The 18,439-nt window shown below is 37.5% G+C and overlaps 3 protein-coding genes across 4 annotated transcripts; all 3 read right to left on the reverse strand.

Moving 5' to 3' along the window:
- Nucleotides 1-5,021: 5,021 nt before the first annotated feature.
- LOC132260655 (uncharacterized) lies at nt 5,022-6,681 on the reverse strand. Of its 2 annotated transcripts, XM_059758928.1 has the most exons (5): nt 6,264-6,681; nt 6,054-6,200; nt 5,773-5,852; nt 5,573-5,712; nt 5,022-5,514 (listed from the first exon to the last, which is right to left on the reverse strand). In XM_059758928.1, exons 3-5 carry the CDS (start codon nt 5,818-5,820, stop codon nt 5,295-5,297), a joined length of 408 nt encoding a protein of 135 aa, XP_059614911.1. In that variant the 5' UTR covers nt 5,821-5,852; nt 6,054-6,200; nt 6,264-6,681; the 3' UTR covers nt 5,022-5,294. The 2 variants fall into 2 exon arrangements, with proteins under 2 accessions (XP_059614911.1, XP_059614912.1); XM_059758929.1 differs by lacking the exon at nt 6,054-6,200.
- Nucleotides 6,682-8,099: 1,418 nt separating this feature from the next.
- On the reverse strand, nt 8,100-8,931 carry LOC132260658 (uncharacterized). Its single transcript, XM_059758932.1, has 2 exons — nt 8,720-8,931; nt 8,100-8,661 (listed from the first exon to the last, which is right to left on the reverse strand). Exons 1-2 carry the CDS (start codon nt 8,827-8,829, stop codon nt 8,463-8,465), a joined length of 309 nt encoding a protein of 102 aa, XP_059614915.1. The 5' UTR covers nt 8,830-8,931; the 3' UTR covers nt 8,100-8,462.
- Nucleotides 8,932-14,288: 5,357 nt separating this feature from the next.
- On the reverse strand, nt 14,289-15,269 carry LOC132260654 (uncharacterized). Its single transcript, XM_059758927.1, has 3 exons — nt 15,074-15,269; nt 14,817-14,924; nt 14,289-14,755 (listed from the first exon to the last, which is right to left on the reverse strand). The coding sequence occupies exons 1-3, from the start codon at nt 15,201-15,203 to the stop codon at nt 14,577-14,579; spliced, it is 417 nt and encodes a 138-aa protein (XP_059614910.1). The 5' UTR covers nt 15,204-15,269; the 3' UTR covers nt 14,289-14,576.
- Nucleotides 15,270-18,439: the final 3,170 nt, after the last annotated feature.

Raw genomic sequence — 18,439 nt, forward strand, 5'->3', positions numbered from 1 at the left:
AGCAACAGCGGATATCCAAAGAGCTTGAGATTGTTGATCACTTGAAAAGGACATTTTGGCAAGAATTCAAAGCGCCAAATTTTAGAAAAGGTTAAAACTATAAACTTGATTTGTTCGTGATTATGCTTCAACATTTTGTTACTTTCTTGGATGATATCTTGTTTTCTACTATTACAAGAAAGTCTTTTCTTCTTTAAACAGCAATATACATTATTATTAGTTCATAATATGTCTTGTGCGAAGGTAGTTGATAGAAAATTTCCTCACCTTCATATAGAAACAAGACTAAAATATTCATTAAAGTAACAATTACTCAATTACACGATGTCATTGAATCAATAAATCAATGTAGAAAGTATATGTATAGGTAAACATTCTGAGTGATGCTAGCATATGATAGTGCTGCCTTAGTAATGTGTCATAATGTGATTCCATACAAAACAGTACTATAAATGTTAGAATCTATTATTAAAAAAATTTGTTTCATGAACGTTATAAATTATTCTAGGGATTTTTTTGAACATCAGTTTAAAGGTCTCCGAGTAAGTATAGTTTTTCTCGAGTGTCACAGAAGTATTGGGATCTGTTTGATGAAAAGCATCTAAAATTTGAAGGACATCAGAGATTGAGCATGAAAAAAGAATGATCAGAATAATGCAGTGAGCGCCGAAGTGCGGCTCTGAGCTGCGTTTCATTTATATCCTTTCCCATATCGAATGCAACTTCTGCTAATTAGGGCCATCATTGTAATGCGACACATTTTCCTACCTACTCTTATGTAGGTCATTTCCTCAGGCGAAGATGCAATTTTTTATCGTTTGTTCAGTTGTGAAATGACCGCGTTGGAATAAAGACCTCATCTCAAAACAGCTTTATCCTTACTCTTGTACCTCTCCATTTAGTAGACATATATGTATATATTTATTTATCCAATAATAAATAACGTGTAACAATAATAGAAAAGAATACTCAGTGAATTACTGTATACGCAATGCTAGCATATGAGACGGCAGCTTTTGTAATCTGTTGGGTTGAAAATAAGATAGAAAGCATTAGTTGTGATTTTGAGAATTCTCACCAGAAAACCTACCTGAACAAATGTGTAAATTGTGATTTTACCAAAACCAAATGCATCAATTGTGATCGGTTTCTGGAACATCATGAGCAAGAAAAGGACAGTTTTCTGATCCTTGACGCTCATTTCATACCACGTCGTCTTCCAAAGTGCTTCTGTGATGGTTTCTGAGCTGTTCTGGAGAAGTTGTCCGAAGAAGCAGAGCATGAAAGTTTGCGTGAGCATCAATAAAAGACATACAATAGAGATGAATTTTCCACCATCGTGATATTGTAAAACAAGCAGCACCAATCCAAGATATAAGGTAATGGTGAAGAGTTTTTGGAAATATATGTGCCAATATCCATTAAGTATGTCCCTAAAAGTAAGAATATTTGATCGCTGTCCCTCACAAATGATTTTAAGAATGCTGGCTGAGCTTTTTTGCACTGTTTGAGAGTCTTCAAGTTGGGAAACCAATTCCGCAATTGCTTGATTTTCACTGCGAATGCAGAAAACTGAAATCATGATCATGCAATCCATGCCAAATGACATTCCAACTATTGAAAAGTAGAGAATGATTTGGAAAGCAATGTTGATTAGATTGAGAAAAGTGTTGTTTGAGGATATTCCGGGAATGTAAAAGAACATTACAGAAGTGAAATCCGTCCGATATAACACATATCCCACGAAGAGTATTGCACCAATTGCTGCTGAAGTTAAACATATTCTGAAGAGGAAATTATTGTGATATAATCACATAAAGTGGACAGATTTATTTAAAACTTACATGGTGGCTCTGAAAGCCATTGGGAGATTTTCTTTCAGATGTTTCATTCTCACTTGATTCACAAGTGTCTCTTGCAGTTTCATCACACGATCAACATGAGAAAATATCTTGAGGAATGCTTTCTTGTAAAGGATCATTATTAAAATGTAAGTGATTAAGCTTTGGTAGAATCCAACGATGTAAACCATTAATATAGACAACACGAAAATGTCATCGATTTCTTTGAAATTGAGATGCCAAATTATACAAAACTGGCCAAATAATAAAATCAGCGGAAATAAAAGAAGCTTCAATCGATGTATAAGAACACTAGAACAATCAGAGATAAACTCAAAACGCCAGATTTTGTAGAAGATCAGCACAATTTGCTTGAGTTGATTATGCTGTTGTTGCAACATTTTGAGGAGTATCACGAACGAAGTCTAGAATTATACTGTGCATAGAATTTCATATTCTTTGGATAATATCAACATTTATTAATTTCTCACGACACTGAGATATTATGGAAAAGTACCATAACTGTTCATTACAAATTCATTAGTTAGTGCTTCTAAAGTTAGGAAAGTGAACCTATACATAATTAACCATAATTAGAAAGTACAAATTTTTAATCCACAAGTTTTTAAATAGGAAAATTGTGATTGCAACTCTCTTGTACATCACAATTTAAACATTTACTGTAATACTGTGTAAGCGATGCTAGCGTACGACACAGCCGCTTTTGTAATCTGCTCATATCAAGGGAAGACAGTAAGAATAAATGAAAAAAACATGTAATAGTTAAAACAAACTTATAGTAAGAGATTTACATTTACCTGAACAAATGTGTAAATTGTGATTTCACCAAAACCAAATGCATCAATTGTGATCGGTTTCTGGAACATCATGAGCAAGAAAAGGACAGTTTTCTGATCCTTGACGCTCATTTCATACCACGTCGTCTTCCAAAGTGCTTCTGTGATGGTTTCTGAGCTGTTCTGGAGAAGTTGTCCGAAGAAGCAGAGGATGAAGATTTGGGAAAATATTACCAATCCATTAGAAACAGCGATTAATTGTGCATCGTTGTGAAATTGAAAGATAAAGAGCATCAAACATAGATACACTGTAATTGTCAAGAGTTTTTGGAAATATATATGCCAATAGCCCTTAATTATATCTTGAAGGATGATTGCTCCTGTTCGGTGAGCATCGTAAACTATTCTAAGGATTCTGCTTGAATTACCCGAACTCCCTTGAATAGTTTGTGAGTCTTCGAGCTGAGAAATGAATTCCGCAATTGCTCGATTTTCACCTCGAAAGTAGCAAACTGTGATTAAAATTATGCAATCCACTCCAAAAGACATTCCCAGAATTGATATGTAAAGAACAATCTGATAAAGGACGTTAATTGGACGATAGCAAAGGTTGTTTGCGGATATTCCGGCAATGTGGAACATCATTGGAGAATTAAAATCTGTTCGATACAAAGCAAATCCAATAAAGAATAATCCACAAATTGCCGAAGAAGACAAAAAGACTCTGCAATATCAAAAAATGCATAAGTACGACTTTGATAAGGTAAATTCTAGCAAGATGATACTTACTTTATCGCTTTCAATGCAATTCTGGTGTTCTCTTTGAGATGCTTTTTTCGCAAATGATTCACAAATGTGCCTTCCGATTGTACCACATTATCAAAGAAGTAAAACATGTTGAAAAAGGCTTCTTTATACACTATCATCATGAGACAGTAAATCACAAAACACTGATATATTCCAACGACAAAAATCACCAACATGGAGAACTGAAACATATCAGCGACTTCTTGGAATTCGAGATGCCAAATTATGCAGAATTCAGTGAATATCAACAGCAACGGATACAGTAAAAGTTGTAATTGCTTCACAAAAACACTTGAATTCCCTGGTAAAATCTCACATCGCCAGACCCTGAAGAAAATCACCACGATTTGCTTGAGTTGATTATGTTGTTGCTGCAACATTTTGACGATTAGTAAACTGGTCAATTGAGTAGATAAGGTTTCTCTGCGATATGAATTATCGCTGTTTTACTAAATGTTTACTCTTAAGTACTCTCTTACTGAGACTAATAATGGCTTCTCAGTCTATTCTCGTCTTCCTCTACCATAAAATAAAATATTTAATTCTGAATTTATACTTTATAACCTATCAGAGAAGTGACTATAAATGCTTAAAGAGTATTTCAATAAATAATGTCAAATTTAGAGAATGGAAACTCACTTGGTCAGCTGACGATTTCTTGACGTGTATTATGTTCGTAAACGGTCCAAGACACTAATCTTCACAATAAGAAAGCTCCTTTGTTCATTTTATATTTAATTTTCATTTATACTTATGAATTCAAAATTTGTCTCTCCTAATCTATATGTTTCATATGCATTCTAAAGGCTTCTAATATTTTAATGAATTAAATTTGTGGAATGTTTCACTTATCTGATGTCGATTTCTTGGTCTTCTTAACATTCCTGTGAACAGCTCTCTTCATGATGAGGCCCTGATCTCGAAATTTAGTGCGGACGTAGTGATAAGCGTGATACAATTTACCCTTGCTAAGAGCACCATTGAATCCTGGGCAGTAGTACACGAGAGGATCCTCGTCGGGAAAGACTTCTGTTATAATTTCGGAAATGTAGATGAACGCTCCTCTGTCAAGTCTATGAGGAAACATGGAAAATTATGTCTGACTCCACATTTACGAGCTATTCGCCCTTACTCGAGCGCAGGATTCCTGTTCATAATGGCTCCGATCACCATGTTGACCAGCATTTTGCGGTCCATGTTGACCAAAGGCGTTTTATTCTCCACCTTATTCACCAACGTCACAGCTTGCTCCTTCATCATATCTAGGAGGTCCTGTTTAGTGAGGAGCCAGTCATACTTGCCAAAGTGGGCTTGGTAGTAAGGCATTTGCAGTCTGGTTGGAATATTTGGCATCGCTTGAACTGACCTTTGATTGTCCAAGTCCGATTCCAAAAATAGTGGATCATCGTCAGATAAAAGTTCGCTCTCTTCTATCTTAATCTCATCTGAAAAGCAAAGAACAGGAATAAGGAATTCTGTGTAATACAGAAGAAAGAGTCAATTTTTGAAAGAATAATGATTTATACTTGTTTTCATAAGTGTTATTCACATACGGAAAAAAACTAGAATTTTTGCTGTAATTTTATTTCAAAATCGATTTAACATATGTAATAAAACTTGTCGTGTTACAGTTATTTACTATAATACATATTTCATTTTATGTATGTAAATTTAAGCAATTTACTCAAATGTCATGAAAAAAATTCTCTCTAAGCCTAAAAGTATAAATTTCAAAAAATAGAAGTCTGGAAACGAAGTTTTTTTATGTAGGTAAATCTTTGTGAGTTCTTCAATTTCGTATTTCGCTGTGAATCAACATACACATATGTATAACAACAGAAATTTAGTCTTAAAGGCGTCTGCGTCTCTTCCTTCGCGGAACATTGGACTTCTCGAGGTATCCGTGCTCCCTCAGCTTCGATCGATAGAGATGATAAGCGTGGTAGAGCTTTCCCTTGGAGTGAGGAACAATGGAACCGCACTGAGGCGTGAAGTAAACGGAAGGATCTTCCTTTGGGAAAACCTCTGTTATCACCTTGCAAAGGTAGAACATTGCATTTCTCGGCAATCTGTAATGTTAGGCAATTAAGACAAGGTGTCAAGAGTAGGAGAGAAGTGAATAATTACTCTAAGCGATAGTTTTCTGCTAGCACCGCGCTTATGATCAGTCTGGCCAGGTTGTTCTTGTCGGTGTTTGTGAGTTGAGCTTTCATCTGATACTTTTCATACAAATTCATATCATTTTTCATGAGGATCTGCACAAGATACTGCAATATATATTTATTTTAGGAAGGTACAAATATTATTGTGCAAACACGAAAACTTACTTCTGCAGTAAGCAACCAAGTGTAGTCTTCTTCTGCCTTGTACGACATGTAAACGACATCCAACGGCTCCAGAAGTTGATCTGAAATAGAAGTAATTTTTTACTGCAGAGATGGAAGTCATTGTCAAGCAATATTTGTTAAATTTAAAGCGTAAAAAGGATTAAAAGCGACTTTTAAGCTAATATGAGGTGTTAATATAATCCCAAGGTTTGTTTAAATCTAACTACATTGATAAAATCATTTTTACAAATTCTTGGACAATTAAAAATACACTGAAATACTCGTTTAATGGTGGAAATGCAGTATTTTTATCAGCTTTTAATGCTTCCTCATAGAAATTTCTGCAATACATTTGCCAGTGATTTGTGGCAGCGATAAAACAGAATTTCTTCTCTCTCAGTCGCGTTTACAGAAACATTTACAGGTGCCTGAAAACAAATTTCCAGTGATTAGCTGGATTGTAATTACAAGAATATAAATAAAAAACTCACATTTGAGCAATTTTCTTGTGTCACCTTGTATATTTGGTGTCTGAAGTAGAAAATAAGTCACAGGTTAAAGAAGGACACAATAGGAATTATGTTTTAATTAGTATGAATGCTGTTTGCAGTTCAAAAGATTCGTGGTCTGTCTAAAATGTGTAATTTTTTTTTATTATTTCATATCTCTCCATGATAATGCTGATGAAGTAATTTCACTCAGAAGAGTCAGATGTTGAAGAACAATAAATCATAATATATATGTGATGTAATTAATCAAACTAAAAGTCCTATTAGGAAAACAAATTTCCCATCTAGTAGCAAATATAAGACATCATCTTATATGCTCTAATAAGTCATAATTCTACTAAATAGTTGCTTCTTTGATTAATCTTCTTAGTGTGTGTGTATCTGCAGTCAAGCTCTCAGTAATCATAGTCCCTCCTCTTGATAAGGCCGTGCTTCTTCAGTTCGAGTCGGCGATTTTGGAAACGTTTGTACAACTTTCCACTGGCAGGCTTCTTCTTTGACGATGGCATATAATAAGTCTCCATCTTTTCGTTCGGGAAAATGTGCTTTATCAGTGTGAATAAGTACATTATCGACTTCTTTCCCAGTCTGCAAAGTATAGAGACAAAATCGTATTTAATTTACAGTTCTGTTGAATTTTTACACACATTTTCATACTCAATTTCGACATCTTTGTCCAGAAGATGCTCAATCACGAGCCTAACGAGGAGATTCTGGTCAGGAACATCAAGATTTATCCTCAGTCGCGCCTTTTCGTACAATGTTGCTCCTTTGCGTCGCAGCAACGCCACAAGTTCCTGCAATTTGTGACGAAGATCATTAGATTGTGCAACAATTTCTTCCAAAAATCTCACCTTCAGTGTCAGCAGTTGATCGAAAGGTCCTGCAAAGTCATAGCGAATTTTAAATGGGAGCGGTTGTGAATATCTCATCTGATGGCTGAACACCGACATTCGCTGATAGATGTTGTGTGAATCGCTGGAGTCCGAATCAATTAGGAGTGGATCTTAAAGAAAAGTAGAAGTAATCAAATTAGCTTAATAAGAACAGAAAATATCCATTTTTCGTTATGTTAGTTGATAAAATAATACAAAATCTATGCATCAGGCACAACTAAGACGGCATTTGGCTATGAAACATCTATTTTTATACGTTCTAAGTACATATTAAAAGAATTCTCAGCGGCGAAAAACTGTCGGCTTAACAATTCCCTCCTTTATTAACTTTGCTCGTCGACTGCGATACACGTTGAACAGCCTTCCTTTGCTGTGTTGGTTGTTCTGGGCGGGAATGAAGTACGTCGTTTCACGTTCATTCGGAAAGAGTTCCTTGATAACGTAGCACAACTGGAAAAAGGCAGTCTTTCCGAGTCTACAAAGAGCATTACAGTTCAGTTAAAGATTCCCTTTGGGCTGAAAGAAAAATCATCTCTCACTGGATTTGGGAGTTCTTCTCAATGAGATGCTCAATTATAAGTTTAGCCAGAGTGCCGCCGTCGCGCTTTGTTAAATCTTTCTTCTTCTTTGCCTTCCGATACAATGAGATGTCCCTTTTCTTCAGCAAATTCCAGAGATCCTGCGAAAATAAGAACACACATTAGATGAGGTTTCTTGAAGAGAATTTGCATTTCTCACTTTTGCTTTGAACAACCACTCAAGATTTCCTTTATATTTGAAATGTACTTGCGAACTGTTACCAATGTAACGAATGTCATTGGTCTTTAACTCTTCATCATCTGAGCTATCAGGGGATAACGATTCAGGAGATTCGCATTTCACTTTTCCGTCATTTTTGATAATGGCTAAAGGATCTAAAACAAAAAAAATAAAAAAAACATGATATTTTAGAGAATGCAAGAAAATTACTGATATAAACATCACTGATGGAATTAGTTCGAGGAATTCTAACTAGCACAGAGACACAAATGATGTGAAAATAGCCTTTATTTTCGCTAAATCTTTGATTCTGCATTAATGGCATTTTCCGCATATTGATGATGATTAAATGATAGTTTGCAAATATTTCTACAGTCCACTGTTTACTACTGTAATCTTATTCTCTAATGCGTTCTTTTACAAATAATTCATATGGCTTATGTGACACTTCTATTTGTGCTACACTTGGATCTAAAATCTACGACATGACACAGGTATGTTATGTTGATGCCTCTGCCAAGACAATCTAATAATGAGGGCGTTTCTTCGGCGTGTCCAGCAAGCCACTTTTGCTAGCTGTGTAGCGATAATGCTGATAAGAGTTGTACAACTTTCCGCGACACATTTTCCCATCTCCTGATGGTGTGTAGTAAGTCTCTGGATTCTCATACGGAAAGATGTCCATGATGACATTGCAGAGGTGAATCATCGCATCTCTGCCCAATCTATGAAATATAAATTTAATTAGAACATCGGATTATGGTGAAATCATCTCAATCTCACTTGAGCTTGCAATTTGACGAGAGTACCGATGATATGACAGTCCTGGACAATTTACTCTGATCGCAGTTTGTTAGTGGCTCACGGTTTTTCGCCTTCTGGTAGAGAACCATTGCATTTTTCCGGAGTAAATCCAGCACATCCTACCAAAAGATCAATAGAAATGATTTTTAGAGCGCGATCAGAGTTGATATCGAGTCGGAATTATGGATGAAAGATAGAGATTCACCTCGGATGTGAGTAGCCAGTCGCAGGACAACTTCAGCTTGCACAGTCTCTCCATGTAGAGTCTCCTGGAGCTGTCACGGAAATATCTGAATTCTCTCAACAACTCAGAATCTGAAAAGAATCTCACAATTAGTACACATGCCACGAGAGCCTACCACATTACTCTAACGGACAGGACAATCTACTGAAAAAACAAAAGAAAAATTTTTAAGAAAAAAGAGATTAAAAGGAAAATAAAGGAGTTATCCAACACAGATTAGAAGGGTTAGTTGTAAATTGATTTTGCTGATCTAGATTTCACATTTATTAAGCTTTATTACGTAAGATCATAGATCGTGATTAAGTACACACAAATGTTAGTTTAGAATTCCAAAGTACAGCATTAGTAGTGGATAAATAGAGAGATTAAGTGGGGTGTGATTAATAAGTTAGTGATGGCTTTGCTCAAGTGCAGAAGCTTTCTTGTGCTCCTTCTGTGCCGGGCTGCAGAACTGGGCGTTCACGTGGCGGCGCAAGTTACTGAGAATGTTGGTCTTGTAGCCGCACATGTAGCTGCAGTAGTACTTTGGCGGCACGCCACACTCATTCTTGAGATGGCACACGAGACTGTTGCGCCACTTGTAATTGCGATTGCAGTTGAGACAGATCCACGGCTTATCCTGGCCGGACACGAAGCGAATGGCTTCGTTGAATTGAGTCTCTTGCTTAATTATGCGCTTCTCCTGTTTCACAACGACACGCTTCGTTTTCTCCACCTTCACCTGGGACGTGCCCTTGACGGGGAGAAAGGACGACGCACGCCACATGAGACGCGATGAGACATTCTTCGCCTGAACAGAAGTGTTAGTTTTGCCCATGGAGCCCTTGCGCATTCGCGCAGCTTTAAAAGTGTTAGTCATACGAGGCTCTATTTTCAATTTTACCATGCGACCACCACCTAGACTCGGCGAGAGATGGGAAGAGAAGAGAGAGAAAGAGTGTTAGTAAGGTGTGTTAGTAGATTAAAAATGTGTGTTAGAAACTAGAGAACATTCACTCAAAGAAACACAAAATGTTTAAAACAAATAATAAAACAGAACACAAAACATGAGGTCTGAAAATAAAAAGAAAACAAAAAAAATTAGTAATTGATCATGGTTTTACACAGATTTTCATCCATTGAGAGGTACAAATTTTTATTAGATTTTCTTTGTCACTATGTTCCACATGGCATATTTTTGGCAAATTCATATCATATCCCTGAAAGAGGTCTCATCTTTAAGATAGATCCTACCTTAAATACTATAGCAATAATATAATCTCGTATATATTTCAGGAATCTTTACATGGAGACATTGTCATGGACAAAAATAGCTGACATCTCTGTACATTTTCTCTGACTAGATCTCAAATGGCATTTTCTTTTCACTCTCTTAGGAAATTAGCTCTGAGTTTGGTGTCCTGTAGTGGAAGATGGTCATAAGACGGCGTAATTGCTAGAGATAGTACTTGATACAGACACCCGATTCCAAGTGTCTTTTCAGATGTGTGCTCTGCGAAAATGCCTTGCCACACATCATGCAGCGGAACTTCTTCTGCCCGCCACACTCGTATCTGCAAGAATATTTCACGATTAGTTGAGCAACGCTAACTTTTCATGGGGTGTTTCTCATTAAACTCTCGGGCACACTCAGCGATTTCACTGACTTGGGCTCACCTAATATGTCGCTGAAGGGAACTGGGTTCTTTGTAATTCTTGCCACAATTTTGCCTTGGGCACTCATATCGACCATTAGCGTTAATTAACTTGGATAAGTCGGAAAACTTGAGATTATACCACATGTCCCAAATGTCTCGTTGACTAACACAATTCTCACCATCTGAAAGGATTCAAGAGAAGATTGGTTAGTGAAATGCAAAGAAATCTTTCTAACTACGTTTGATGCTAGAATGTAGTTTTTTTTTCTTTTAGAAAATTATATCAAATAAGTGCTCAGTTAGTAAATTGTGACGTAATAGTTGTTTCTTTATTTCTATTTACACAAAATTCAACTAATCTCTCTACTCTTTAGTATTCTATATAGGAGTTTTTTTGTTATTGATCTGAAGACATTAATCGTCAAACTTGAATTTTGCATCTTTGTCGTTGGGATCCACACACGGGACAGACAGACTCTGGAAAGATAAGACAGAGACAACAGAAAGAGTGTTAGAATAATGAAAGACAAACGTGGTAAAATCAATTGTCTCACCTCATTTTGAGGGAAAGAGAAAACCAAAAAGGAAATCGGGAGGAAAGGTTTTAAGTTGCTCGTTTCGTCAATGGTTTTCACGTTCTATCGTGGTATTTTCTTCGGCGACGCTGCGGTCTCATGTGTGTCCTGATGTGATCCTTCATCGTATCGGACCTGCGATTGACGTAGGGACAGAAGGGACAGCCGAGCTTTTCTCGAGATGAAGCCGTGTATACACACTCGCAGCGCTGATGGCGACTCAGGCTTGTCTTGAATTTGTAAGATTTTTGGCAGAATTCACATCGATGCCTCTGTCCGTCCGGCATCACTTGCGGTACATTTCGTGAATTATACTTGTAGTCACCGTAGTACTCCTCATAGTAGTAATCTGCAAAGACATGAGAGTTGCAAGAGAGAAAAAGAGAGGCGTTACTCATATGATGTGATAAAGTACTGATCAGAAGCGCTGTTAGTGGTTAAGAAAAGCATAGTTCTTTGGTTTCATTTCTCTTTTCTACTCCAAAAAAGACATCTTTACGATTATTATTAACTTCTCATTTCTTTAAATACATGGCCATATAATGAAGAAAATCCCTGATGCCTAATGTTAAGTGACTATATGATAGTGAATCTCTACAGTGGCATTGATAGAGGCTCTCTAGATTATTTGCTGTTTCATGATTTCTTTGTGAAAGGTCGTTATATGACGATGCATGTTGAAGAATTTCGTGGTTTTGTACGTGCATCCAATGAATGGGCACGAGTGCAAGTTTTTCGCCGGCTGCTCGCGGCACTCGCGACTCTTGTGGAGGAGGAGAGTACTCAGGCTCTGGCAGGCTTTGAAGCAGCTCTGACAGTACCAAATGCCATCGATTGCCTTCTCTTCATCATCCTCGTCTGGTGACCAACTGTTGTCTGGAAGACAGAAATTGAGAAAGGCAGTTAATACGAATTAAAGTACATGTGAATTCTCCTACTGAGAAATCTACCTATGATTGACTAATTAAATAAATTTGCATCTCATTTTCAGTGGTATTCTTATTATTCTCTGTATTTTTGTACATTCCGCTAAATATTTCATCCCAAAACGACAGTAGAAATTCACTTTTTACAACATATATCAATATAATCGTCGTGATAAAAAGACTAAGATTCGTTAGTTGAATAACAAATAGTATATCAAACCGAGTGTATATTTTCACATGGGTTTTCTCGAGAGCCTCCCAGAGCCAAAACTCACAGCGAACCCTTAAACATTGATGAAACCTACAAGACAGAGAGATACAGAGAGTGAGTATTAGTATTTAAAGAAAAATCACCTTGTCAGAAATGTTAGAAGTAAGGTCGCATTCACCTGAACTGCAAGAGAGCCGATGCTAAGCACTTCCCTCGAACTTTGCACCGCTGTCTCTGTGCTCATAGTGCGTTCTCAAGTGAACAGTGAGTTTGTCCCTGCGCCGATTGGAGTAACTGCAGAAAGGACAGTAGAGCATTTCGGCGAACCTTGTCATGGGGCAATCGTACTTTTGGTGCCTCCTCAGACTTGAGTTCACCATGTATGTCTTGCCGCAATAGTCACAGCGGAAGGGCAGATCTAAGGATGAGAAGAGAAGATCAGTTAGTGGTGGATTAAACACTTAAGATCACATGATCGCGCACTTTCTGTTAGTACCAGCTTTAACACCTGAAAGGAGACTCAATAAGAAACATTGTTAGTAGAAGTGTTATTGCAGAGTGCATGGTTAACTTATCCCACCTGTAATCTACAGAGCGTGTATTAGACAAAAAACTGCAAGATCTTCTTTACACTTTACTTTACAATATACAGCAATTTATTCACTGAGTGATTTCATTTTTGGAATAATTTATTACAGATGATTTTCCCACGCGATCCCCAGAGGATCACTCAATTTTCACGGGCTTGGCGTGTGTTGTGTAGTGCCTCTTGAGGTGGTATTTCCTCTTGAAGTACTTCTGGCACTGATCGCACTGGTATTTGCGCTCTGATCCACAATCCAGGCGCACATGGCGACTCATTGTGGCGTAGGTGTTGTAAGCTCGGCCACATCCGTTGGAGCATGCAAAGAAGCCTGGCATCCAGTACACGTCACTCGATGAATCTGCATCAGAAAGACACCAAAACACCCCTCATTAGTACATGCGATCGTATTCTTTACGTGTGATCGCGCGGTCTTAAGCTGAGAGAAAAACAAATTGTCAGATTTTATGAACAAAAAATTTTGAAAATAAAGTACAAAAAACAGTAATCAACATTGAATGACAACATGCAGGCAAAATTAATGGTATTTGAGTACAAAATAGTGACTGTTTTACATTTTATTCCTTATTTTACATTCAGTATATATATATCGCAAGTATTACATAATAATCTCTCTGTAAATGACTTTTGATTGATTTTCACCGTTGTTTCGTATCAAGAATGTTTTTGGGCTTCAGTGTGACACTTTGCAATGCAGTAATTGAATATTTTTCCCCAAATCGCTGGAGGTAATTTCATGTGTTTCTTCTTCTTTTTTTTACTTCTAAATGATAAAAAGTAATAGGAACTAAATATGTGATCAGTGTTTGTCGATTTAGAAAAATAAATTCTTCACCACTTTGCAAAGTATTTGTGATCTATCTTGTTTATCTTTCAATAAAACTCTATTCCATCAAGGAAGGATGCAGTGCGTGATCGCGATCACGACTGCTGTTAGCACTGTGAGAAAAAATGTCTTATAAAACTACACCACGAGGTATATAATATCTAATGGTAAAAATAGTTAAATATCGCGAACAAACCACAAAGTATACAAAATATCAGTTATGTTAAACAATCTTTGGATATCGCACTGATCTCTAGGACATTTTGCTGGGATGGAGTCGCTTCATGTGTTGCTTGAGGTTCCACTTTCTGCGGAATCGTCTCAGGCAGATGCTGCAGAAGATCTTCTTCTCAACGCCACACTCGTGATTCATGTGACGCACCATGATGCTGCGCGTCGAGTAACTCCGGCCACACTTTCGACACGTGTAGTTGTCTCCGGATCGACTCTCTGTCTTCCTCGGCTCTCTCAGGGAACTGTCAGCGAACTGGGAGATGTAGTAGTAATCACCCCAGTAATCTGAAAGACAAACAGGACGACAAGTGAGAATGATTGCGAGTTTCTGCGCACAGATCGACTATGTGAAAGAAAAAAAAATACTCATCTCACAAAATGCTCTCCCTAAGCACACACACAAGAGGCCAAAAGTAACACAAAAGCATTGGCAAATCATAAGGTAAAAAACTGAACGTGATCGAAAGGAAATCATTTACGAGAAGAAGCTAATTTATCTCTCTTAAATTCTCCATATACATCAACTATTCAGGATTGGATGATTGATATGAAAAATTCTGTCAAAATCACAATTTCAGTTTAGCAAAAGGGGGAGGATTTTTCGTAATTCGGTTCGTCCACAATGGCCGATTGGAGATAGTGATCTAGAAGACCGTCTTTAGCGTGTCTCTCCATGTGTTTGGCCAAATTACGCTTCTGTGTCACGATTTTGGGACAAAGTGGACACTGAGCACCCTTTCCGCACTCCTTCCGGTGAGCTGCAAGAGAAGAAAAGTTGATTAGTCATCAATTAAGGAGCCTTGGAAGTAGGGAAAATACCTTTCAGTGCGCTGACTTTCTTATACTTGACGCCACACTGAGGACAAACATATCTGGGAAGACCGTCATCCATGTAAATGACAAGAGGCTCAGTCCCCATCAGGAAATCTACAAGAAATTTCATCATTTCCCATTAGAATCAGAGATCTTCTCTCAGTATGCTCACAAATGAGACAGAGATTCGTCAAAGAAATGATTTTGAAACTGAAAAAATTTACAGAACTTAAAAGCCAAAAAGAAACAATTTTGATACGAACCTCCACCAATATAAATTGCTCTTATTCTCACACAATACTCCATATTTATATTCCATTGTTTTATTATCGTATCTCTGCCTAATTCTAACTGTGAAAAACTACCAGGAATTCTTCTTCGTTCTCTTCGCATGGCACGAGCCAAGAAATGTACACAATCACAACAAATCAAAGGATAGTAGTCGTACTCAGCACTGATGAGTGCGACTAATGAATCTGCTTGTACGCCTCCATGGGTGAGAGCTTGTGGACGTGCTGCAGATGTCTGATGACTATGAAGCCATAGGTGAACTTCTTATAGCAAATCGGGCACGGATAGCGCCTCTTCGTGGTGCACTCATTGCGAATGTGGCGAATGAGAGAGTACTTCACTTGATACCTGGAAGGATGAACACATAATTAGTGAGATAAGAGACGCCTGAGCCCGTCTCTTTACCTCCTTCGGCAGTTCGCGTTGGGGCAAATGTAGTATCCGTCCGATTTTACGAGTTCTGGCGGGAGCTTTTTGCGGTGGCTCCTTGACGGGTATCTGGCGTGTCCGGAGGAATCTGCGAAGAGAGACGAGACAAGTGTATTAGTAAGAATGCCTGAGACTAGATTACAGCTAGCGAATGATAAGACAATGACACCATAAGCTAAGTTGTTACAGGAAGTACAGTTGCTAAGAAGTGAAATAATTCCTCTGATTTCGTTTCCATTTATTCAAAGATTTCCTCTTTTTAATAGTTATTTTTAGTGATATATTGGTAATTCATATCAAAAAAATACCCTCCAACTTTAGAACTCCTCAAATTCTCAACATTTTACAATCGCTTTGCCAGTTAATAGAATTCAAAGGATAAATTACAACAAATATTTTGCCTTTTTCGCATAAATTCAACTGCTTATAAGTGTGACAAAAAAAATTATAGTTTTATACAGCTATAGAATATTGGTGTTGTGGTGTATTAACAAAACAAAAAAATGTTATCTAAATAATTATTTGGTTAACTGATGATTTTCTATTGTTACTTTGACCCAAAACCCCGTTTTATTGTTAAAACATATTTCATTTTCACGATATTTCCTCTCTTTATACGCTTCCATCTCATCTTCCTCTCAATTTCTCTTCTTTAAAATATATTCTTTCGTAGTATTTTTTTTTACAATGTGTGTTTGTGTGTGTTTTGTGTATAATTTACCATCCTTTTATCAGTATGTCAGTTATTTCGCGTTCTTTCCTATCATTTTGTTTTATTTTCTCAATAAAGAATTGAAGATAATTGCCCCGCAATTATCTTTGCTGGTTAATTGCAATCTGTTCTGCTTCTAATTAATCTTTAACAAATAAAAATCTTCACTGTTTCATCTATGACTGGGTGCAGCAGTGGCACAGAAAGATCCACTGCTGCGATGGTTGTTAGAAAAAAGAGATATGATTTCAAAACAATATTATACACTCTTCTCGAGGGGGTGGAAAATATGGTGTAAAAATCTGTTTTGCACAATTTGCATGTTGTTTTTCACTTTTCTCTTTTCTTTTCTCAACTAGAAACAAAAAAATTAAAGAAAATATTATTTGTTAATTACAATCACAAATAATCACATCAATATTTCCGTTCACAGCTCCATGGTTATATTTTCACTTTTTTCTTCATCTTCTAATTCAATGATGCTCTTTTCTATTTCTTCTTCGCCCTTCTTCGTCTGCCATTTCTTCTTTTTCTTCATTAAATATTGTTTATGTAAATTTAATTTGATGTATATATAGAATATAATTAAAAATATATATTTAATATATAAATCGATTATGTAAATATGTTCATATTGTTAATATATGTTATTTACAATTCTCTTCCAGATTTCCTTTACTTCATTATACAATTTAAATTACTTTGTTTTGCTTCACTTCTTCCTCTATTCTTTCGAAATATCAATTTTATCTTTTCCTATTCTCTCGCCAATTTTTTCACATCTTCTTTTTTATTCACCTTCTTATCAAGAGATCAACGTGATAATTATTGCAAAAATTATAGAATTCAGTTGGAAAAAATTCAATTTTCATGATCAACAAAAAAAAAACATTTCTCAATGTGTTAACAGAAATTCATCTTTCCCTATTCACTAGAGGAAATATTATTAATTATTATTATTAAAAATATGGTAATAAAAATATATCGACTAAAATTAATCACGACTATGTTGCTTGGCGTTCTTCGCCCAAAACTTTCTTCCTCTTCAACAAAATATTTCAATATATGTGTTTATATACTTCAATCTTTCAATGCTCCTCTGCCAACTAGTAAAATTATCTTCTTCACACCACCATCTTGCAAAAAGACCCACTAAACTGACTATACTTTGATATCACATTCCAATTTAAAACCAATTTCTCAATTATTTCTCGCATGTGGCGTGGCGATCGCCGGCCGCCGATCGCCGCGCATCAACTGGGGGAGTAAATGGAGCTGGATTGAGTGCGGCGAGGACGCGATCATCATCGATTCTGGTGAGTGCGCATGTGGAGGACGAGGTTGTGCTTGTGCTTCGACTTCTTGTGGCACACCGGGCACTCGAACTTGGGCTCCACGCCGCACTCGAAGCGAATGTGGCGGTTGAGGCTGTGCGGCCGCGCGTAGGAGTTGCCGCAGCGGTTGCACGTGTAGGCGCCACACGGCGTGGTGGGGTTGGCTCCCATCAGCCGCACGCCGCGCAGGGCGGACAGGGATGGCGTGAGCGGCTGCGGCGGCGGCTCGTGCACGCTGGCGGCCGGCGGTGGGCCCATGGCGAACGGCTGGGGTGCCGCCGGTTGGGCGGCCGTCAGCTCTCGGAGGCACGTGGCTGGCGTGAGCAGGCGCAGATCGCACGGCTGGTCGTCCTCGGTCTGCGACACGGGGCTCACCTTGGCGGGGTAGCCTGTAGGGGAAAACTACAAGAGTTAGTGACACCCTGCTGAGATCAGCTCTCCTCACAGTGACAGTGGTTAGGACATGGACTCAGCTGAGGTGGCGATCGCGAGGATCATCAGCACAGCGACAAACACACACACAACTTAGTGGGTAAAAATCATTAGCCTGGCCGCTGTAATCGTGATAATTTTGCCGGTGCCGCGAAGCCAATTGTCCTGAGGATGCTCAGAATGTACAATTTTGATTACAGCTCAATCTCTTCGCCCCACTTCTTGCATACAATTATAGTATTATCAAAATGAATTAATGAAGAGTCGTGTTAGGAGGATAAATTGCAAAAGATCACCCAACCAACACCATAATTGAATGTATATATCTTGGATAAATGCATAGCCTAGTATCATTATTGTCATAAATCTCAATGATATCGTATGGTGGTTAAGTAAATTTAAAATCTTATTTAACTTTACAATATATTTTC

Source organism: Phlebotomus argentipes, unplaced genomic scaffold, assembly GCF_947086385.1.
Source record: "Phlebotomus argentipes unplaced genomic scaffold, Phlebotomus argentipes genome assembly scaffold_18, whole genome shotgun sequence".
Classification (NCBI taxonomy): domain Eukaryota; kingdom Metazoa; phylum Arthropoda; class Insecta; order Diptera; family Psychodidae; genus Phlebotomus; species Phlebotomus argentipes.